Source organism: Tenebrio molitor, chromosome 8, assembly GCF_963966145.1.
Source record: "Tenebrio molitor chromosome 8, icTenMoli1.1, whole genome shotgun sequence".
Classification (NCBI taxonomy): domain Eukaryota; kingdom Metazoa; phylum Arthropoda; class Insecta; order Coleoptera; family Tenebrionidae; genus Tenebrio; species Tenebrio molitor.
This window is the reverse complement of record NC_091053.1, coordinates 10,711,282-10,735,422: the sequence shown is the minus strand read 5'-3', so window position 1 is coordinate 10,735,422 and position 24,141 is coordinate 10,711,282. Positions and strand designations below refer to the sequence as shown.

The following is a 24,141-nucleotide window of genomic DNA, read 5'->3' as shown; positions in this document are numbered from 1 at the left end:
AAACTTTCACTCGCATTAAATGATACTATCCCCTTCATGGTACTTGTTAATCCTGGTTTTATATTTGTATCTATTGTGCGTCCGTTAACTTCTAAACGAATTTCACTAAATAAATCTAATATTCCATTATTCACAAATTTAGTGGTTGTTGCGGGGGGTTGAGCAGGCTCATCTTTTACGAGTAGACCTTCACAATAAATATAACTTTCACTAGGTAATGTAGCCAAATCTTCAGGTAAATTAATTCTTATTTCATCATTATTATTAAACCTAGATGTATAAGATTCATGAGTTTGTACCTTATATCCAGCAATTTTAAAACCTGGAGGTACATTAGGAAAAAATTGATGAATTATATGTGCTGGTTTCCCATTTTGAAAACTACTAACAGTTATGTTACATTCTACACATATAGAATTTATTTTCATTATATCTGCTATCTCATCCGAATCATGTGATTGATTCTTTCTTAACAGTTTCTTCCCAAATCCCAATATAGGTGCAATCGTATTTGGTTTCGTAAAATCTACATCTTCTGTTGCTTTAATGTGACAATGTAAAGTATTATTATTTGCCTTAATGTCCAGGAAACTTTTTGGAAACAATTTCCCTGTAGCATCTTGTAAATATTTATTTATATCTTGTAGTTGATAACATCCTGTTGGTATTGTGAACTGTTTATATCCAAAATAAAATTTATTACATCCATCTTGAATATTAGGTATTGAATTATAAACTTCAAAGTTCGTTAAACCCAAAGTGCACTTTTTATTACTTGCATTAATTGGAGGATTAAAATCAGACGATAAAATAGACGAACGACCTGTTAATACGAAGAACATTTTTTCTCACCACTTTAACTTCAAATGATTATATTATTTATACTGCATGAGTATATAAAAATTTTAAACATAAATGTCCACAGTTATTTGTATCATAATTTTGAAATCTATCATAATTATATTTTATGCGGTTCTGTTTTTTATCACTCTGAAAATAATGTATTACCTCTCTCGGAGGAAGTAAGTTTCCCATACTATCAAAATATAAAATTTCACTTTTTAATTTTATATATGCTGTCCAATGTGTTCCAGGTCCATTCTTATCATCCAAGTTTATAATACCGGTTTCTTTGGATTTTATACGTTTTGGTAAACCGTTACGCATAAATATTCCTCTAAAATTTGGTATATTTAATATTTTTACATACCGTAATAATTCCACATTAGTCAATGCATGATGTGGTAATTTTATCGGTAGTTTTTTTGATACCATTGATATGGTCCAACATATAGTCCTTTTCCTTGTCTACGCTTTTTTCTTTTCTTACGCATTCCTTTTCCTTTCGTAATCGATGAAATGGTCTCCATTGCTTTGTTATGTCTTTGAGTTTCTTCCAACAGTTGTTTATCGGATTTTGCCTTATTTACAGCAGTCGCGATTCCTGCTGCACCTCCACCCAACGCTCCAAACGCCCCAAGCAGGGGAAGAAGAAATGGTAAAAATCCACCACTTTTTGGTGCAACCAATATACGACCTCTTTTACTTTTTTTGCTTCTTTTACTTCTTTTCCGTGAACCCATTCCTAATTTTACTTTAGCCTTCATTATACCCAACACTGTTGCTGCCGCTGCTTTTTCACCAAAACTAGAATCTTTTGCTTTGAGACGTTCTCTTGCTTTCTCAATTAAAACTTTATCTGCTTCGTGTCTTTTATTTAAATCTGTTGTTTCGGAGTAGGCTATATCATGAACTTTACAAGCCGAATCTAACAAATTTACACCACTATCACCTCGAGCAAGTCGTTTTGTCAACTTTGTACCTGGACCACAAAAATTATATCCTGGTAGATGTAATTCTATCGGAAGTTTATCAATCAATTTATTAACTATAGCACTTCCTTTCTTCAAGACAACACCCTTACGTTTAACATCTTTTTTTTCTATTGGACATATTATATACTTTCATTATGTTGAGTGAATCGAACACCATCAACTGACACTTTTCCCACAAACATTCATCCTATATACATAATATAATACATTAAAACAAACCATCTTTAGAATAATTTTCATTTATTCATAGATTACAACAATAGTTATAAAAACAAAAACTCCTTTAAATATGTATCCTCCGGTTTAATTTCAACAAACGTAAAGAATATTTTATTACATTTCCGACACTCTCGTCCATATTTCTCCAATAAATCATGTAACTCATTCTCGTCACACACCATATCGATGCAAAACCCATTAAATTTTTCTGCATTCTCCTCCGATGATCCTCTTAAACCATTACAGCGCAGATCTTCCTTGAAACACACTTCACACATGACATCTTTAGTCAGAAACAGCTTTTCTGTCTCCAATTTCGAATACAACCTTTGCGTCAACACCACATAACCTTTACACGTCATTCGGTACCACATTTTACCAGCCATCACTACCTATCAAATACACTTAACCAATCGTACCATACGAATATACATTTATACAGATTTTTATCAGGAACGGGGGAATTTATCAAGGCCAAGTGGTGGGGATATCGAGGTCAAGTGGTGGGGATATCGAGGTCAAGTGGTGGGGGGAAATTCCAAGGCCAAGTGGTGGGGATATCGAGGTCAAGTGGTGGGGGAACTGACATTCACATTCAGCATAACAGACCAGACATTATTATTTTAAATAAACAACAAAAGCAAGCATATCTTTTAGATATAGCTGTTCCAAATTCACACAATATAACACAGACATATAATACAAAAATTAATAAATATTTAGAACTCTCCGTTGCTATGAGAAATCTTTGGTGTTTAGAAAAAATTTCGATTTTACCATTTATAATTTCAGCAACAGGAACAGTACCCCAATCTCTTTTTAAAAATTTAAAAATTTTGGACTTAGAGAACACATTGGTGGTTGAAATTCAAAAAGGTATATTATTATACTCATGTCACATCGTGAGGAAATTCCTTAACATTGACACAGAACATAAAACACAAAAAAGTCAAAATGCGGAGGCGAGACGCCGGTAATTATGTTGATAAGCACTGCACTATTACTTGATAGTATTATCCGTAATAGTGTATGTACTCCGGCAAAATTGCCGTGCCGCCGGGTGGAGGTGGGATAGGTTATCTTATTAATATTGGAATTTGTATTTATTTTATTTTTTTACGAGTATTGTTTTACTATTGGGGACACGGAAAACTGGGCAGATGTGTCATTCATTGTCAACATTTCTAAACCATACCGTAGCTACTCATAACCAAGCTTAAGTTAATTTGACAGTTTTTTTGAAAATATCAATCATAATGACGGTAAAAGTGCATTTACATTGTCACTTTTTGAAACGACAATAACAGACTGCCCAGGATTCCATGTCCTTCATTGTACAATATTGTTTATAAGGAAGCCTTTAAAACACAAAACACGACGCGTAGCGGAGTGCTTTTAAAAGTTTTGATCTCGACCTGTGGACATTTAGTTTTAAGTCTTGTATATTACTGTAAATTAAATGTAATTTTATGTATATAAAAGCACTGATGTACATACAAATTACACGTGTGTGTTTATTTTATCTAATAAAAACTTTAAAAAGCGTCAAAATCTTTATACTTTTTGTTTTGTCACGTTGGTAGTTGGTACTTGGTAAGTTGGTAACTATTGGTAACTATAACGAATTAACAGGTTGGCGGTTGATGGTTTAAGGCACGGTTAAGGTTTAAGCGCCAAACAGTAATATAGGTTATAAAGTGAGATTAATTTTATTGCGCGTTATTTACAAATTAAAACTATTTTTTTTATCACATTTTTTTCTGGAGCACAATCTAAACATTTTGCCGAAACTTACACGTTCAGTTTTAAAATATCGTGAGCAGTTGACAAATTATTTGAAACGAGAAAATGAACGATTGGAGCAAATCGAACGATAGTCTGTCTCCCCAATTAAATCGCCACAGTCGTATTGTAACACTTCGCGACAGTTCGGATTTAAGTGAATTTTCACTGGATCAAGGAACTTCTCAAACTGGTTCTCGATTAAATAATCATCACTTTGATGTCATAGCTCTTCACCCAAATAATGAAGACAACCCAAATGATGTATCTTCAAGTGAGTTTTTACTGGACCTGGCAAATCGTCCAGATCAAGCAAATAATCAAACTGGTGGTAGATTAAATAATCAAAGAGATCATGACTTCGAAAACACACAGGTTGATCCAGGTAACAACAATGAAGACCGTGTTTATGAAGATATGACTTTTGAACAAGTGGAAGATACAGATCTAACTCCAAAAGAATCTTTTATTTTTATGCTAGGAATGCTGAATAGAATTGAAAAGTATTCAGAGACTTTAATTGATGGTATAACATGCAGAAATGCTGACTTCTTACTGTTAACAATTTTTTCAGGTGTTCATGGTAAATGGTACAAAAATAACATAGCAATGGTTAAAATTGTTTTAATAAAAAGCTACAGTTTATTTAAAAGTGAAAATCTTAGAAGGCATATTGGTAACAAACCTTCACAAACACAGGTTCATAAAGATAATAATGGTTCAGAATTGAAGAAATTAAAAAAAAGAGGTGTAAAAGCAAAGAAGAAAGTAGTTTTTAGAGGAAAAAAGGATAACCAATATTCCAGTACACAAGCAGAATTAAATATAGATGATGAAACAAATATTGAAACTCTAGAGGTGAGATTTGGTTTGGATAAATCAGAACTGAGGAGGTCACAGTATTTACAAATAAAGGGTAAAATGTACACAGTGTTTTAATTTAACTATTAGTACTAATATCTTTTTTTAGATAAAAAAGATGTGTTTTGTGATAAAATAAAAAAGAAGAGTCAACATTCCAATACACAAGTGGAAGTAAATATAGATTATGAAGAAAATACTGAAATTCCAGAGAAAATATTTAGTTTGGATAAATTGGAAACTAGGAGGTCACAGCGCTTACAAATCAAGGGTAAAATGTACACACTGTTTTATTTTAACTACATATTTTTTTATTAGATGAAGTATTGAAAAGTGATAATATTCAAAAACATAATGGTTCTCTTGGTATCGATGACACACCTTCACAAACACAGATTCATGAAGTTAATAATAGTTCAGAATTGAAAAAATTAAAAAAAAGATGTGTAAAAGCAAAGAAAAAAGTAGTTTCTAATGGAAAAAGTGATAATCAATGTTCCAGTACAGAAGTAGAACTAAATACAGATGATCAAGAAAATACTAAACCTCCAGAGAAGAGTTTGGGTAAATCAGAACCAAGGAGGTCACAGCGTTTACAAATCGATGGTAAAATATACACACTGTTTTATTTTCACTACTTTTTTTTTAATTAGATAGAGAAGTGTTTAGTGATAGGTTGGAGTATGTTGATTTAAAGTTAGCAGCTGCAACATTTACACCATTACCAGAAAGATTAAATAAATCACTGAGTGCAAAGCAAAGAACAGTGAAAAGAAAATCTAGGAGTTCATGTGGTATTTCCAGCAAGAGAGGTATAAGCATAAAGATGTGGAGGATTATTGTCTCACTATGTATATTCAGGTAGGAATAGTGGCAAGGCTTCCTTAAATTCTACAGTACCAACTTCATCACAAGAAAATGTCACTTTGGGCACTGTAGTAAATAAAAGTAGACAGAGTAGTCAAGCATGTAAAAGATTGTCCAAAAACCCATCTAGGAAAAGGGCCAAGAGTTTGGATTTGAAGTCTAGAAATGGTAAATTATAAAAAAAAAATATTTCTGTTTACAATTGTGGCGTTGATATTTCAGGGAAGGGTGGTTCAGGAACACAAGATGCAAGTCCTGTGTTAGAAAAAACTAATACACTGGCATCAACAAGTTCCACATCTCTTTTTGACAAAAGAAACTTATACTCCGTTGATTCGTGGTTGGATTCTTTTCCCTGAATTCTTAATTCTATATCGTACTTTTAATATATCGTTATTTTTATTTTGTTTAACAACAATTTTGTACACATTTTATTATTAAAAGAGACCTTTACGTTCTTTATAATCGTGATCTATTTGTAATACTACCACCCGTAAGATGGCGCTACTAACACGATATCCCTAAGGTAACTAGATCAACACACTACGTGTAGAGGCATGGCCAACTGTATCGATATACACTAGACGTGTATACATGGCCGTTTCAATTTCAAAATAAAAGTGTTCCTAGAAAGCAAACCATGAACCACTGACCTCTATAGAGGTCAGTGCCATGAACTACCATGACCAACTTCATTAAACTATGTTATGGCCATTCCAATTCCATTAAAATGCGCTTCGTATGAAGTATGTTATGGATAGTCATAGAGAAAATAAAATACTATAGAATGAAAAGTCCCTAATAAATTTTTGGAAAATCGTTTAGCGCACCCTCACCACACCGCAAGAGGGCGCAAATGTTTTAAAAAGTCAAAAATTTAAACTCAAAGTAATCTCAATAATCTAAAAATCAATCAAAGTAGTGTCAATCTTTATGTCACTATCTTGTAATTCAAAATGAGGCTGTGTCACGTTCACAAATAATGTAGTACCGCTGCTAAGATTGCTAAATTTGTTGTTGAGAGAATCAAGCAAAATGTATATAGAAAACAGTCAACAAATTGAAAGAAAAATAATACTTCAAGACCAAGAGATTACACCATTATTTGATACACCATATCTTATTAAAGGAATTAGAAATTATAGGATAACAAAAGATTTGGTTTGGGAAGTAAACCAAGAAATTTTAAGTGTGAAATTGGACCACATAGTGAAGGTTTATCTTTATGATTCAACGTGGGGCGAATTAAGAGCCCTCCACAAAATTACGGACATGCAGATAAGATCCAAAAGATGTCCTATGCAACTCAAGTTTTGAGTCGTCATAATCATTATTAATTCAACTATCACGCTATTAGTTAACTGTGGTAATTTCTAATAACAATTGTTGTTAATAATCTAATAATATATTTTAACTAGCAGGTAGAACAAACCTAAATGATGAAGACTTGGGAACTGCAAAAACAATAACTTTTTTGACAAACTTTTTGATAATAATCTGGAGGGAGGGACATTTCGCCCACGTTGCGAGAAACCTCTTGCTTGTGGAGTTTAGAAAAATCCGGGGCACACAAAATTTTGGCAGGAAGCAGTCCTACACTTACGCAATATGTACCTACTTTAGAAAAAAAATTTGATTAAAAAAACAGCACTTTCTTTCATAAAAAAAAAAAATGAATGAAAACATTGGATGGATTTTTGGATGTATGTATACTAAAATTTAGCAGAAAGTGGCAAGTGAGTTTTTTAGAGTTTGTAAAAAATGTTAATAAGATTCATAATATACCGAGCGATCATTTAAAAAATAAATCGTGTTTGCTTTGGAGCCTATGCTATAGCATGGGTTGCCATAGGTAACACGCCGACTCGATTTATTTTTTAATTGATCGCACCGTACTACTTATCATGGAAAATGCAACACCTAGAAATAGTGAATATTTTTTGATGAAACTTGGTACAGTAATTAGGTGTTCACTAAAGATAAAATGATGATAATTTGAAAGAAATACCTGAAGAAAATACCCATATCTTTTGGATTATTCTTATCGGAATGTAGCGACCTGTTGGAAGCCAGTCACTGCAACCAACAATACATCCGCAACCACCAATAGATCTATCGGCAGATTTCCCAACGATCGCCTGAAGATGGCATCACCAGCTACTGCCTACGAGCCTTAGACGATCCCAATGGAACTTCCACCAGCATCAGCAATCACCGATAGATGGCGACCCAAACCCCCGACTACTAAGGTCACTAAATCAACACACTACGTGTTAAGGTAGCGCCATTACATTCCTGGCGTGAGTTTATTGTGGAACAAAGATAATAAATGCAAATGTCGTAAGTGCGACGAGGAAGACATCAGTTTCAGAGAAATTAGGTTGGCAAAATGACAACAGTCTTTAGTGACACTATACATTTTCAAACGTGGCTCTGTATTGTTTATCCCCAGATTGAGTTTATTGTGCGACAAGGATAGATATATAAAATCACTAATGGCGCTACCTTAACACGTAGTGTGTTGATTTAGTGACCTTACCGACTACCGCTCTGTGAGGCACCAGGAGGAATCAAATTCCACCCCAGCATCACACCCGGCAGTTCAGTTCAGCAGTCCAGTTCCCGTCTTAGTGAACCAAGTGTAACGCAACAGTGGTGACCCCGAGAAACAGTGCTCCAGTAGTGATTCAGTAGTGTCTTCCAGTGCTTCAGTTGTGAGTCAGTGTACCCCAGTGCTCAGTGCTCCCTAGTGTACCCAAGTACCCCCAGAAGTGCTCAGTGTACCCAAGTACCCCCAGAAGTGCTCAGTGTACCCAAGTACCCCCAGAAGTGCTCAGTGTACCCAAGTACCCCCAGAAGTGCTCAGTGGCTCCCAAGTGCCCCCAGTAGTGTCAGTCCAGTCTGCCAACGTAGTTACCATTCGCGAGTGTTGTGTGGTGATTACCAACTTTTGACTCCTGGACTGCGCACCATGCCCAACAACGGCGAATCCACAGCTTCCGTGCAGACTGAGGCCCCTGCGCTCCGCAACCCTGAGGTAGACCGCGTCACAGTTCGAGTCCCACCATTTTGGAGTAACGAGCCCGCACTCTGGTTCTCGCATCTTGAAAGCCAACTAGCACTAGCTAACGTCACGGCCGACACCACCAAGTTCCACTACGTGGTCTCCAACCTTGACTTCCGGAACGCACAAGTCGTCCGCGACATTCTGCAAACACCACCTAGGAGCGACAAGTACGAAGCACTCAAGACAGCCTTAATATCCCGCCTGTCGAGCTCTGAAGAGCAACGCATTCAACAACTTCTTCAACGAGAAGACCTAGGGGACCGCAAGCCCTCTGAATTTTTACGGCACCTCCGAAGCCTAGCGACAGTACCAGAGAACCTTCTGCGATCCCTGTGGACAAATCGCCTGCCGCACCAAACTCAGGTGATCTTGACCACACAGACGGACTCCACCCTGGACAAGCTCGCTGAACTCGCAGACAAGGTCCACGAGATGTTGCCCACTGCGCCACACATTGACGCCACTCAAATAGCAGCAACATCAACCGACCTTAGCAAAGAACTCGCGCAACTACGTAAAGAAGTAGCCGAGCTCCGCAAAGCATGCAACCGCCAGCAGCGCCGTAACCAATCACCAGCACGACCAGCAGCACAACAAGACAAACCAGAAAACACAATCTGCTGGTACCACAACCGGTTCAAGGGGAAAGCGACCAAATGCACCCAGCCTTGTTCCTACCAAACGGAAAACTAAGTACTGGACCACTCACGGCGGCAATTGGTCCGGTACCCCAGCAACGCCGCCTTTTCGTAGTCGACGTCGCCACAAAAGAGCGATTCCTGGTGGACACCGGTGCCGAAATATCTGTTTACCCCGTCAACAAGCTACGCTACCGTCCCGCCGCAACCGAGTTCCATCTACACGCCGCAAACGGCTCCACCATTACAACTTTTGGTTTTCGAGCCATGGATCTCAACTTAGGTGTACGACGACAATTTACCTGGAAATTCATTGTAGCCGCGGTCACACACGCAATCATCGGAATGGACTTCCTGAGCCACTTCAACCTAGTGATCGACCCCCGCAACAAACGGTTAATCGATACCCAGACGTCCCTCAGTGTCCGTACCGTCTCTACCATAACCGCGACCAATCCTCCACGTCTCCTTGCGGTCACTGATTCAATATATCTCCGCCTGCTCAAAGAATTTCCGCAACTAACCAACCCACAGCAAACCAGAACCATCCTCAAACATGACACCGTGCATCACATTCGCACCACGCCATGACCTCCTATCTCTTGTAAGACTCGACGAATGGACCCACACAAACTGCAGATAGCCAAGACAGAATTTCAGGCACTACTCAATGACGGCATCATCCGCCCCTCAGCAAGCCCATGGTCTTCACCGCTACACCTAGCACCCAAAAAAGACTCCTCTTGGCGACCCTGCGGCGACTACCGCACCCTCAACGCACGCACCATACCCGACCAGTATCCCGTGCCGCGCATTCAAGACTTTTCTCAAAACCTTGCTGACTGCACCATCTTCTCGACGATTGATCTGGTGCGCGCTTTCAACCAGATCCCAATCGCACCCGAAGACATCCCGAAAACAGCAATCACGACACCGTTCGGACTGTACGAATTCATGTATATGTCCTTCGGCCTCCGCAACGCTGCACAAACGTTCCAGCGCTTCATGCACACCGTTCTACGCGGCCTGGAATTTTGCTATGTGTACATAGACGACATCCTCGTCGCATCCAAAAACGAGGAAGAGCACCTAAAACACCTCCGTACTGTGTGTGAAAGACTCGCAAGCTTCAACATCCTCATAAACTGTAACAAGTGCGTGTTCGGCCAACGCGAAATCCGATTTCTTGGACACATCGTTTCCGCGAGTGGCATCCGACCGACGCCCGAAAAAACCGACGCGATCACAAACTTCCCGCGACTGGAAACAGCGAAACAGTTACGACAATTCTTGGGACTAATAAACTTTTATCGGAACTTTATCCCGAAAGCAGCTAGTCTCCAAGCTCCTCTTCACGCCGTTCTCACTCCAAAAACGAAAAGCAAAGCAACGATCAACTGGACCCCAGAGATGGCACAAGCATTTACAGACTGCAAACAAAGTCTCTCCACCGCCACGCTCCTGGCACACCCCGTCATTGGAGTTGACCTCGCCCTCTCTACAGACGCCTCCGACTTCAGTATCGGCGCCTGCCTCCAACAGCGAGTCAACAACGATTGGCAACCGCTTGCCTTCTTCTCCAGGAAACTAACTCCAGCACAGACTAAGTACAGTGCCTACGACCGCGAGCTCTACGCCGTGTACGCCGCGATCAAATACTTTCGTCACATGCTGGAAGGCCAAACATTCTTCATACTCACCGATCACAAACCACTGACGTTCGCGTTCGCACAGAAACCCGAGAAGTGTACACCGCGTCAGTTTCGCCATCTCGACTTCATCAGCCAATTTACCACAGATGTCAGATACGTCCCAGGCCCCGAGAACATCCCCGCCGACACCCTGTCACGCATTGGGAGCATCTCCTCAGCCGGCGACTTCCGCGCCCTCAGCATGGCCCAAGAAAACGACGCCGAACTGCAGGAACTTCTTCGCCCAGACGCCAACACAGGCCTCCGTCTGGAAAAGATCACTATCCCTGGTACCAACCTGACACTCTATTGTGACACAACAACCGGTGAACCACGTCCCTTTGTCACACCAACCCTCCGACGTCCCGTCTTCAACTCGTTGCATAATCTCTCTCATCCAGGCATTCGTGCCACTACAAAGCTTGTTACAGATCGTTTTGTATGGCCCAACATCAAGAGAGATTGTCGCCAGTGGACCCGCACATGCACCCAATGCCAGCGAACTAAGATTTGGCGTCACAATTCGCCTCCTATCGGACGCTTCGCACCCCCCAATCACCGCTTCGAGCACGTGCACGTCGACATAGTAGGCCCCCTACCTCCTTCCAACGGGTACCGCTATCTGCTGACGTGCATCGACCGCTTCACCAGGTGGCCCGAAGCATTCCCCTTGACCAACATCGACGCTGCTTCCGTCGCACAAACATTTGTAGCAGGCTGGATCTCCAGGTTCGGTACGCCTCTTCGCCTCACCAACGACCAGGGCCGCCAATTCGAATCCGAACTCTTTCGCTGCCTCAACAAGATATGTGGTACTACCCAGTTCCGTACCACCGCATATCACCCAGCGGCCAACGGACTAGTTGAGCGACTCCACCGTCAACTAAAGGCTTCCTCCTCTTCAACCGGCGTACGACGGACCCTACAAAGTTCTCCGCCGTGATCACAGAACTTTCCGCCTGCTCCTCAACGGTCGTCCGACCTCCGTCTCGACAGATCGTCTCAAACCCGCATACGTCGTCAATGAAGACCCACCACAACCCACCATCACTCCACCAAACACAGCAACAAACACAACAGACACCAACACCCAACAAACGCGATCTGGACGCAACATCCAACGCCCTGTTCGCTTCCGCGACCATCCCGCTGGGAGGGGGGTGATGTAGCGACCTGTTGGAAGCCAGTCACTGCAACCACCAATAGATCTATCGGCAGATTTCCCAACGATCGCCTGAAGATGGCATCACCAGCTACTGCCTACGAGCCTTAGACGATCCCAATGGAACTTCCACCAGCATCAGCAATCACCGATAGATGGCGACCCAAACCCCCGACTACCGCTCTGTGAGGCACCAGGAGGAATCAAATTCCACCCCAGCATCACACCCGGCAGTTCAGTTCAGCAGTCCAGTTCCCGTCTTAGTGAACCAAGTGTAACGCAACAGGAACATGCATTTCTTTTTATTGTTGAGGATCAGTTATCATCAATAACTTCAGTATATCGCAGCATTTAAAGTGTGTTAATGCTATACTATGCCTCCAGTACGAAGACGAGCCCATTATCAGCACGTAACTCAATTTGAAAGAGGCCGCATTATTGGAATGCGAGATGCAGGTCTTTCCTATAGGGCAATCGCTCATCGTGTGTGACGAAATGTGGCTACTGTGTTACGGTGTTGTCATGCCTGGTTTGAAGAAGGAAGACATCAGCGAGTAAGGGGTACTGGACCAAGAAGGAGGACTACAGATCGACAAGATCGCCATCTTAGATTTTTGGCCCTTAGAGATCGATTTTCGACAACTCGAGAGGTAGCAAATGCTTGGTACCGCGCAGTAGAAAGGCCAATTGCAATGTCATCGATTTATAGGCGAATAAGATCATTTGGGATACGATCCTACCGTCCACATTTAGTGTTGTGTTGCGAAAGACGCAATTTTGCTTTTTCTATTGAAAGGCCCGTAGCAAGAACTGTTGGTGTAATGGTCTGGGGAGCAATTTGTTTTGGAAGCAGGTCTCGTCTAGTCTTTATACAGGGAAACCTGACAGCAATTCGCTATGTCCAGGAGGTTTTGCGGCCTGTTGTGGTACCTTACTTTCGAAGAGTAAATAATGCTCTATTTCAACAAGATAACGCGCGGCCGCATATTGCCAACGTTAGTAGAGACTTCCTAGATGACTCTCAGGTGGATTTATTTCCATGGTCTCCGAGATCTCCTGATCTATCCCCAATCGAGCACGTGTGGGATTTGATGGGTCGAAGACTGACGAATTTGCACAACCCTCCGTTGACTTTGGCTGCACTCAGACATGAAATTCAAGTTGCCTGGGATTCGGTTCCCCAAGACGAGATTAACCATCTGATTAGAAGTATGCCTCGGCGCGTCCGCAAGTGTAGAGGATCTCGAGGCGGTCCAACCCATTACTGAGAGAACTTTTTAACATATGGACCAATGTTACTGAAACTTTCATCATTTTATCTTTAGTTAACACCTAATTACTGTACCAAGTTTCATCAAAAAATATTCACTATTTCTGGGTGTTGCATTTTCCATGATAAGTAGTATATTTTCAAAATTATATTCAGTAACATAATATTAAAAGCAAAATTTTAACGGTAATTCAAACATAAGTACTGTTACGTTATAAATTACGCTCCCGAAACTGGGCAACCCTGTTACCGGTTACAAATCCGGAATGTTCAGGGGTATAACGAACAAGTCGTGGCTTCGACTCGGTTTACAATGCGAACCACGAGAAACGCCGACCGAAGCTGAGAAATTGGTGAGAACAGCCCGGAGTACGGGAAATGATACACAATCTTCCAACTAATCGTTTATTCAGATGTCAACAATGAAAATAATGATATAAATGAAAAAGAAAACAACGAAGCCTGACTAGCCCTTTATGGCGTGTACAAAATTGAATAACCTAACTCCTCGGAGGGTCCTCCGGGTCCCAGATATTCAACGAACGAGTACCGGCGAAACAGTAAAAAAATCCCTTCTTTAGCGAAGGAGGAAGGCCGACTGGTCCTACGTAACGTCGCTATTCGGCTACGCCGCCCGCATAAGCGGGGAGGTCCTCCAAGTCTTCCTTCGCTCCAAAAAAAAAAATTGAAGTTGAGATGTTTTTCTCCGGTACGGACCGGTGAAGAACCACGCGCAAAAAAAAACGTTCGGTGAGCGCGATACACAATTCCTGGCGAGGTCACTCACGGATTGATAATCGTTCGTGAATATAAAAACCCGACGGACTTGATAAGGAAATTTTTTCTTAAGTTAGTACGATTAATGAAATGACGCGCCTTATGACAAAACTGCAACTTTAACAGTGGAACAAATTATAAATCCTAAACGCGATATACAAATTAAAGGAATTTGATAGAACTTTTCACCCGTCGAAATAATGAGTGACAATGGAAATTTGACTATAGTTAAATACAAACGCTCAATTAGTTCGACGGAGTGACAAAATACAACCGAAATCTTTGAGAAGCTACGGCCTGTAAAAATTGGGGTGTCACCACTGCTCCGGACTTGCTGGTGGGTAGATCCGGCACCTTCCGGTGAGTCCGGGGACGACCTGGACTGACAGAACTCGACGAGATCCTGATCCGCAAAAGCGTTCGGTCTGGAACCTTCCGTAGTGAAGTCCGTGATCCGCTTGGCGATGTGGGCGGTGGTACTTAGACGAATCGTCTCCAACGGCCCTCGTGAACTCCACTACGTCGTCTCGTCGGCCCTGCAAATTCACTCGATCACTGTCCCCTTGACTCTCCCCAGGCACTGACAACACCACCGGCAAAAGGTCGTGAAAAATCCCCGTTCTGTCTCTGGTTCCCCCGATTTATAGCTTCCACCCCCTCTGTGCGCAGATTTTTCGGCGGAAGTCCGAGTACGTTTCCGTCGCGATGAATTCTAGAACATTCTAGAAAAATCGCGAAGATTTACAATCGCGCGGCGATTTAAATCGTAACAGTACCTAATGTTAATTTTTCGTTCACTTAAAAATAAAATTGAAGATGAAATTATTGGTAAAATAATTCATTTAACCACATTTACATTAAGGTGTAAAATTTAATTTTAAGTGGTAGGATACGAGAACGGTAACATTTAGGAATAATATTTATAAAAATGAAGCAGAACTGTATCAAAAACGGTTGAAAATAAAATATCGAAACTATTGCTGGCGTTTTAATTTGTTGTGAAAATTTGCGATGAAAAAAAAAAATCAAAGGAAAGGTAAACTCATCCAGTAGGCTGTGATTTTGCACCCTCACCAGGATAAGAGATTGCGGTAAACGCTTTGTGCCCAAAAAATGTATAGGGAGTTTGCGTTCTATATGTTCTTATTTTGTCTATGTGGATAGTCATGACCAACTTCATTAAACTATGTTATGGCCATTCCAATTCCATTAAAATGGGCTTCGTATGAAGTATGTCATGGATAGTCATGACCAACTTCATTAAACTATGTTATGGCCATCCCAAATGTCGAAAAAAAGTAAACCAAATGACAAGTCGATGATGGAGATGAAGTGGCGATATCTAGTGAAATTTAGAATAACCACACATTTAAAAAGTTAAATATCAGGTTATGTTATATGCCATTTCATTGTCAAAAACTGTCAGCTTATACGTTTTCGTCGTCATAAAAGTATAAACTGACAGTTTTTGGCAATGAAATGGCATATAACATAACCTGATATTTAACTTTTTAAATGTGTGGTTATTCTAAATTTCACTAGATATCGCCACTTCATCTCGATCACATGACCAACTTCATTAAACTATGTTAATGAATTTCCCGAAGAACCTCAAACCATTTAGCTCTAACTCCACTGTCGCTGGGAAATTGAAATAAAGGTTTTTCAGAATTGCCACAAATAATGCATTTAATGAGCATTTTCAGAGTTTTTTGATTGACAAGCGTAGCTTTTTGATTCAGACGGCCTTGTCCATCATCGACTTGTCATTTGGTTTACTTTTTTTCGACATTTGGGATGGCCATAACATAGTTTAATGAAGTTGGTCATGGAACTACCGTAAAGTAGCGACATCTGTTGGATCCTTTCATAATAATTTTTTTAATTTAAAATTGTCAAATTGAACGTCACAAACGTCAGATTTTGGAAGTATTTTCTTACCTTTCTGTGCTCATTGTCAATTATAACATTTATTGTTCAGTTGATGATTGTCGTGTTTAGTTTCGTTGTGTTCATTTTAATTTATTAATTTCGAGTGACAAGCAAATTAACAGACAAATAACATACGACAACTAACCATTACCTAACCAAGAATATAAATTTGACAAGTTAACGTACTCGTAGATTGAAGATTGGTTAAAATTATAGTCGTATGGCGTCGCTACTTTACGGGAAATTTCAATTGTTTCATCGGAATTTTTCTCTTATGGAGAAATTGCAAAATGAAACGGCCATGTATACACGTCTAGTGTATATCGATACAGTTGGCCATGGTAGAGGTACCGCCATCAGTGATTTTTTATGTCTGTCCTTGTCGCACAATCTACTCAAACTGGGGATAAAAAAAACACAATCTAAAAATGATTTGACGTAATTTGACAAAAACTAGTGTCATTATTCTGCTGCATATTTAATAATCCTCGTTCACGATTCATCTAACTTATTATTTCGTTACAGTTTTCGTTTGTGTTTAAGTATTGTCATTTATTTCTTTGTTCTCGTTACATCTTTTAACTTGGTTCAGTTACTTGCGTTAATTTTAATACTTTAACATGGTCAGTAACAAGTGTTGTGTTAGCGGCTGTTCAAGTTCTAGAAAAAATGGATTTAAATTGTTTTATGTTCCAAACGGTAAGACACCCGTTACATATACTTATATACAGTAACAAGCAATTTAATATTAGGAGTCAAAAACAGAGTACGGAGGGAACAGTGGCGATAAAATTTGAGACTGTCTGTGAGTTCGTGCTCTAACCGGGAACTACAAATCTGCTGTGTAAGTATCTACATAATAAAGTAAAGATTTAGTTTTTCTTATGTTAGGTGATATAGGTATGTGGCTATAGTAGGTACACTATCCCACCTCCACCCGGCGGCACGGCAATTTTGCCGGAGTACATACACTATTACGGATATTATTATCAAGTAATAGTGCAGTGCTTATCAACATAATTACCGGCGTCTTGCCTCCGCATTTTGACTTTGTTGTGTATTATGTTCTGTGTCAATGTTAAGGAACTTCCTCACGATGTGACATGAGTATAATAATATACCTTTTTGAATTTCAACTACCAATGTGTTATCTAAATCCAGAATTTTTAAATTTTTAAAAAGAGATTGCGGTACTATTCCCGTTGCTGAAATTACAAGTGGTAAAATCGAAATTTTTTCTAAACACCAAAGATTTCTCATAGCAACGGACAGCTCTAAATATTTATTAATTTTTGTGTTATATGTAAAAATAATATTATAATAATATTATTTTAATTTGCAGAAACATTTTAGTAAAGATGATTTCTTTTGGGCTGAAGATTTTCAGCGATTGAAACCTGAAGTTTTCCCTCATTTGTAACTGGAACCTATGGACATAGGTATACCTATTTTTGTGTCTGATAGTTTAAAATATATATTTGATATTGTATTTTTAAATGATTAAAAATTTGGTAACTTGTTTGGGTTTTATTAGTGGTATTTCAGTTAAAAATTTTTGATTAATAATGGGCGACCTAACCTAACATATTTTTGACATTGTAGTAATGCCATCATTTCATTAAAAAATCCCCAAAACTATTGTCTTCCTTATTTCACTTGTGAAATTTGCATTTGATATCTTTATCTTACAATCCACTCTCGCGATAAACTACCTCGGCTTAAAAAAATGTCTTCTCTACCTTGGTGTATAATATACTATTTTTCACTACTAGTCTCAGAAGGCGTCATTATTGACTCTCGAAGCGACCCCAGAAGTAGAATTTCTCTCCCTTGGTTAATAATAATTTTAATTATTAACCAAGGTCAACAATGAACAGCCGTCACTTAGCAACGAAAGATTTTCGTTGATTTCATTGGTTAACGTAGACGATTTTCATAGCAACCGTTGAAAAATGAGAACTCGGATCGTCGCATCAGACAAAATAATTTGATTAATAATTATTATCAGAAAGGGTTTTAACGTATCCAGTAGTGAAAAAAATAGTATATAAACCACGGTGAAGAAGTCCCTTATAGTCTTCGCGCCTTAGAACCTTCGGCACGCCTCGGGCTCTAATCTTGGCGCTCTGACTATAATCATGAACTTCTTCACCTTGGCGTATAATATACTACAGTGTGGAATAAAATGATTTACATCTAGTTACCTTTGCATTACCCATGTAAAAATACGAAATGCCGCTCTACAAAAAAAAGAAAGCCTAACCGCCAAATATTCCAAAATTCCAAATGTGATTTATTGCGAAGGGATGATATGAATGCAAAGTTGAGATTGAAATTAAAAAGGAGCTAACTAAAGCAAGTCACAGCTAGTGTTGAAAGTGGCCACCAACGTTTGTTAATTCAATTTAGTAAATTGTAACAATTGTCAATTCGATTGATGACATTTATTGACAGAACTAATAGTTCGGCAACTAGATGTAAATCATTTTATTCCACACTGTATTATTATGGCCCCTACAAATATGCTGTATGTAAATAAACCAATTCTTTTTATTCATAGATACACTACCATAACAAGTACTTGCCTTAATAGTTGTTGTTTGTTTCTGTAAGGTTCTTATATGGTCTTATTAGTTCTAAGACTTCTAACCACTTACCACGACGCTCAGGAATTTTCGGGATTCTGTATAAGCTAAATCCCTTCTCATGTGTATTTTTACAACTAGTAATGAAACAACTGGGCATTTTTATTTACAATGAGTGGTTTTACATTTTACAATAATGATTTTACAACGCAATGACAGTATGAAGTGACAGAACAATTAATGAAATGTAAATCATAGCCAGCTTTATTGATGACATATAGTGACTTCAGCGTTACCAACCATATTCTGGGCCAGCCAGATGTCGGTACCATAACTTAGTTGTAGGGGCCATAGATATCCCCATAGAGAAAATAAAGACAAATAGAATGAAAAGAGGCCTATCAATTTTCTGCAACAGAATCCATGGTAATGGTTTATCGCACCGTCCACAAGCCAAGAGATGGCGCAAATTTGGAAGGAAGATTTAAACTTTTGAAATCAAAGTTGTCTCAATTCATTTCATTTACTTTCATGTCACGAAGTACTGTTATCACGTCTTTTCTAAAAATTTAAATACGACAATTCGTGTTTGTGGCTAAAACTGTAATACTATGAAGCTATGTAGTGTTCAAAAGTGCTAGCACCCGCCACATATTTTCACAATCCTTTAAAATATCCTGCGCGGTTTCGGGAATGGTTACGAAGAATGGGCAATGTTTATCTCTTCGAAATCGATCAAATGAAAGTTTACAATGGATATACGGTTTGAGCATCCACATTTCAGACTTTTCGATTACGACACGAACAATAGAGTGAAAAATACGGCAATACCTAGCTTACAAATTCCAATGGGTAAAGTGAAAACTATTTAGAATCAAAATTCTATAATAATCACCTTCAAACTTTTTAGAAAATGAGGATGATCCAACAAGGATTATTATTCATGGAAATTACGAAAAAAGAATTCCCGAATTGACTTCTTACAATTCCTTACGAGATATCCGGTAACCAAATATAAACTTCAAAAGAAAGTAACCAGTTTTCTGTTGAAAAAATCAAATGCCGTGTGAAATTATTCTCAAAATTTGAAATGAAGTTAAAAGGTAAAGTTTTGGGGGATGATGCAATACATTTTTGTTTGGTACAATCGAAAAAAAGAGACGTTAAACTAAAAGCGCGCAAATACACTACAGAAAATAAAATCTTAGCATTGGCGTTTTACAAACAATCTAGGAGAGCTTATTCAAAATTAAGAGAATTTTTTGCACTTCCTACGCTGTAGAAATGTATAAGATGTTGAAAATAAAAAATATTAAAATTAACCTGTTTTTTTTTGTTATCTTTTTTAAATTATTTAATAATAAAAATAAAGTAATAATGGAAAACATCCAGTAGGCTATGGAATATTGTACCGTCCACAACTCAACAGATGACGCCACATTTGCTGCTCAAAAAAAAATCAAGAGACTTTGCATTCTATTTATCTTTATTATTTTATCTATGGATATCCCTACAGCGTCTTATTTTCGGCGGGCAGGATTTTGAATGAAAGCACAACGATCCGAAAAATTATTGTTTTGTCAAAACCGGACAACGTATCGTGATAAAACTATTTTTATTTGTGAGCGTCAACACATCTGTGAAAGATAAAACCTACCACTATATATCCGGTATAGTACGTTCGGAATTAGTCCGTGTTCTAAATAAAGTAAAGTATTCATGAAATAGGGAAATCAAAAGAAGATTAATTATACACGAGGTAACGTAGGAGTGGGAAGCTACAAAGATAACAGCTTCCTCTGAGGCACTTCCGCTATTATTCTGCCCCAACTCTTTTATCCGCACGAATTTTGCACTCTTCCCCAAAGATTTTCTCGATATCCACCCCGAGGAGGTCGCACGCTCACAAAAAATGCTTCAGGACATCAGCCGCTGCTCGTACGCGGAACGAGTGGTCAAACACGTGAATGAATTTTTGTCAATAAAACGAATTTATTTTCGAAAAAAAAAAAAAACCAAATCCGCTTTGGCGATTCTTCAGCTCGTCCGGCGCCTCGATCCGATTTCGGCGTAAAACTGGTCCCAAAGGGTACTAATAGCCGAAGGTTGTCACACTCGGCGAAGCTCCAGACTCGATGATGTTGCAGATAAGAGCTGCCCTTTTCTGTCGGCGTGGAGAAGAAATTCGAGGGGGCGACTCTAAGGGCTCCTTCTTGGTGGCTTTGAACAGAGGGTATAAATAGAGGTTCCAGTACTAGACGGTCCATTCCATCGTGTTGTACTGCGAAAGCGGTACCTCTCGAGACGCGTCTCGGTTTCCTCGGCGATCATCTCGCGCCACTTTGTGTGTGTTTCAAGTGCAAGACCAAGCTCCGGAGCACTGCGGCGAACGATTTTTTAAGGATGCGATTTCTTCAGAGGCGGCACCTCATGTGAGTACCCGATCCGGCCTTTTTCGCTTCGCCCGATGGATTCCAATTTTCGATTTAATTTTGCCGCAATCGCTCGAAAGGCTGAGCTGCGGTGGTGACTGTTCTTGCACAAAAATTCACTTTCGAGCGGTCAGAGCTGTTGGTGGCCGTTCGAGTTTTTTGCTCCGATAGGTACTGTTACGATTTAAATCGCCGCGCGATTGTAAATCTTCGCGATTTTTCTAGAATGTTCTAGAATCCATCGCGACGGAAACGTACTCGGACTTCCGCCGAAAAATCTGCGCACAGAGGGGGTGGAAGCTATAAATCGGGGGAACCAGAGACAGAGCGGGGGATTTTTCACGACCTTTTGCCGGGAGTGTTGTCAGTGCCTGGGGAGAGTCAAGGGGACAGTGATCGAGTGAATTTGCAGGGCCGACGAGACGACGTAGTGGAGTTCACGAGGGCCGTTGGAGACGATTCGTCTAAGTACCACCGCCCACATCGCCAAGCGGATCACGGACTTCACTACGGAAGGTTCCAGACCGAACGCTTTTGCGGATCAGGATCTCGTCGAGTTCTGTCAGTCCAGGTCGTCCCCGGACTCACCGGAAGGTGCCGGATCTACCCACCAGCAAGTCGGGAGCAGTGGTGACACCCCAATTTTTACAGGCCGTAGCTTCTCAAAGTTTTCGGTTGTATTTTGTCACTCCGTCGAACTAATTGAGCGTTTGTATTTAACTATAGTCAAATTTCCATTGTCACTCATTATTTCGACGGGTGAAAAGTTCCATCAAATTCATTAATTTGTATATCGCGTTTAGGATTATAATTTGTTCCACTGTTAAAGTTGCAGTTTTATAATAAGGCGCGTCATTTCATTAATCGTACTAACTTAAGAAAAAAATTTCCTTATCAAGTCCGTCGGGTTTTTATATTCACGAACGATTATCAATCGGTGAGTGACCTCGCCAGGAATTGTGTATCGCGCTCACCGAACATTTTTTTGCGCGTGGTTCTTCACCGGTCCGTACCGGAGAAAAACATCTTAACTTCAATTTTTTTTTGGAGCGAAGGAAGACTTGGAGGACCTCCCCGCTTATGCGGGCGGCGTAGCCGAATAGCGACGTTACGTAGGACCAGTCGGCCTTCCTCCTTCGCTAAAGAAAGGAATTTTTTTTACTGTTTCGCCGGTACTCGTTCGTTGAATATCTGGGACCCGGAGGACCCTCCGAGGAGTTAGGGTTATTCAATTTTGTACACGCCATAGGGCTAGTCAGGCTTCGTTGTTTTCTTTTTCATTTATATCATTATTTTCATTGTTTGACATCTGAATAAACGATTAGTTGGAAGATTGCGTATCATTTCCCGTACTCCGGGCTGTTCTCACCAATTTTTCAGCTTCGGTCGGCGTTTCTCGTGGTTCGCATTGTAAACCGAGTCGAAGCCACGACTTGTTCGTTATACCCCTGAACATTCCGGATTTGTAACCGGTAACAGGGTTGCCCAGTTTCTGGAGCGTAATTTATAACGTAACAATATTGGGGGCTCAACCGGGATTCATTTTGAATTTCGTTGGCTTCGGTCGTCGGTAGCGCGGCCCGAGAGCGCAGACTGAGGGTTGATTGCCCCGGAGAGCGGGAAAACATTATCTTGTGACTTGGTCTAATTTCTTCTTTTGTTTTTCATCTGGAACACACTTGGAACCTGACAACCTAACTGACCAGAAAAGCCGACCCAATCTTGAGGCGAGACGAGCAGAAGGACCAGGAGTTCACATCGTTACCGCCAGGACCTGCAGGCGTCATCGTCGTGTCACAGGCAGGGGGTGAGTCGTGAACGATCTGTTTGTTCTCTGGTTCCCAAAAAAAAAAAAAACTCTTGTATTGTTCGTAAGCGGTTGTTAGTATACGCGGCCATGGAGCTGATTATTACACCGGAATGCCTCTCTCGCGAGGAATTAACTCATGAGCTGTCGGTCCGTGGGACGAAAGTCACGGACGCGGACGGAGTTGACAAGCTGGTGCACAATCTCAAATACTATCTTGCGCTAGAGAGCAGCGGTGTTTTGTTTGAAACGGGCCCAAGATTGGACCCCAAGTACGAAATGAAACGGTGCTCCGAAATTCTGACGGAAATTCAGGAACTTTTAGCGAGGGTGTTGGACGAGGCCAACAACAGCACGATAGCAACAAAGATCGCTCATTTGAGGAAGCGGTTGAGTCGATTCGCGGCGGAACCGGGACCGCAGGTGGAGGCGAAGGGGGAACTGACTGCTGACCTAAATCGAGCCATAGACAGCTTCACAACTCGTGTGAAGTTCCTTGCGGAAACCCCAGAGCTGTCCATGCGTTCGGGACCACTAGAGTTTGGCGCGACTTCTTCCCCGCGACGAACCGAGCGAGTGGTCGAACAAACCCCGTCCAGGAGTTACCATAACTGGGGCCAGGAGATAGGGAGCTGGAACATCGTGTTCAAGGGGGACAGGTGCAATGACCTCGCCGTCTTCGACTTCATTGTGGAAGTGAACGAGAGGTGTGCCTCCCTCGGCCTGCCACAGGACGACCTCCTGAGACACGCTAAATTATTATTCAAAGGCGATGCCTTAATTTGGTACCGCATGGTCGAAAACCGCGTGTCCAGTTGGCCAGACTTATGTGATCGGTTGAAGGAGGAGTTCTTACCAATCGGTTACTCGGATACGGCGCGCGAAAATCTTCTGAGATATCGTCAGACGGGTGGTCAAACCATCGGCATGTTTCTCGCACGTTTCGAGCAGTTAGAAAGTTACTTACCGCGACCGCTGCCGTTCCCGGAGAAGATGACCGCGATTCGGCGCAATATTCTCCCTTATTACCAGGATCGACTGTGGGACAAGGAAGTCGACACTCCAGACGAGTTGTACCGGTTATGCCGCCGTTTGGACGCAAATCGTTTCAGCATTGATCAGCATGTAGACGCTCAGCGGAGAGCGCAATCACACAAGGACCGTGCGGCAAATGCGTCAACGGCACCAAAGGTCACTACCTCTCGTCCGGAGGAAA

The 24,141-nt window shown here is 40.5% G+C and overlaps 1 protein-coding gene and 1 long non-coding RNA gene across 7 annotated transcripts in view; both read left to right on the top strand.

The window, feature by feature from the left end:
* Nucleotides 1–24,141, top strand: part of LOC138137147 (myosin heavy chain, clone 203-like) — a 305,955-nt gene that overhangs the window by 113,684 nt on the left and 168,130 nt on the right. For 4 of the 6 annotated variants that reach the window (XM_069056456.1, XM_069056459.1, XM_069056457.1 and 1 more), the window contains one exon: nucleotides 4,807–4,968. In XM_069056456.1, coding sequence (XP_068912557.1) covers nucleotides 4,807–4,968 — 162 coding nt within the window. Of the gene's footprint in view, nucleotides 1–3,472; nucleotides 4,363–4,410; nucleotides 4,753–4,806; nucleotides 4,969–5,015; nucleotides 5,304–5,350; nucleotides 5,510–5,558; nucleotides 5,733–5,786; nucleotides 6,030–24,141 lie in introns of those variants that run through there. The other 2 variants (XM_069056460.1, XM_069056461.1) reach the window with 2 other exon arrangements.
* On the top strand, nucleotides 18,906–20,008 carry LOC138136444 (uncharacterized). The gene is made up of 2 exons (XR_011161292.1): nucleotides 18,906–19,538; nucleotides 19,597–20,008. It is a non-coding gene; the product is annotated as an uncharacterized lncRNA (long non-coding RNA).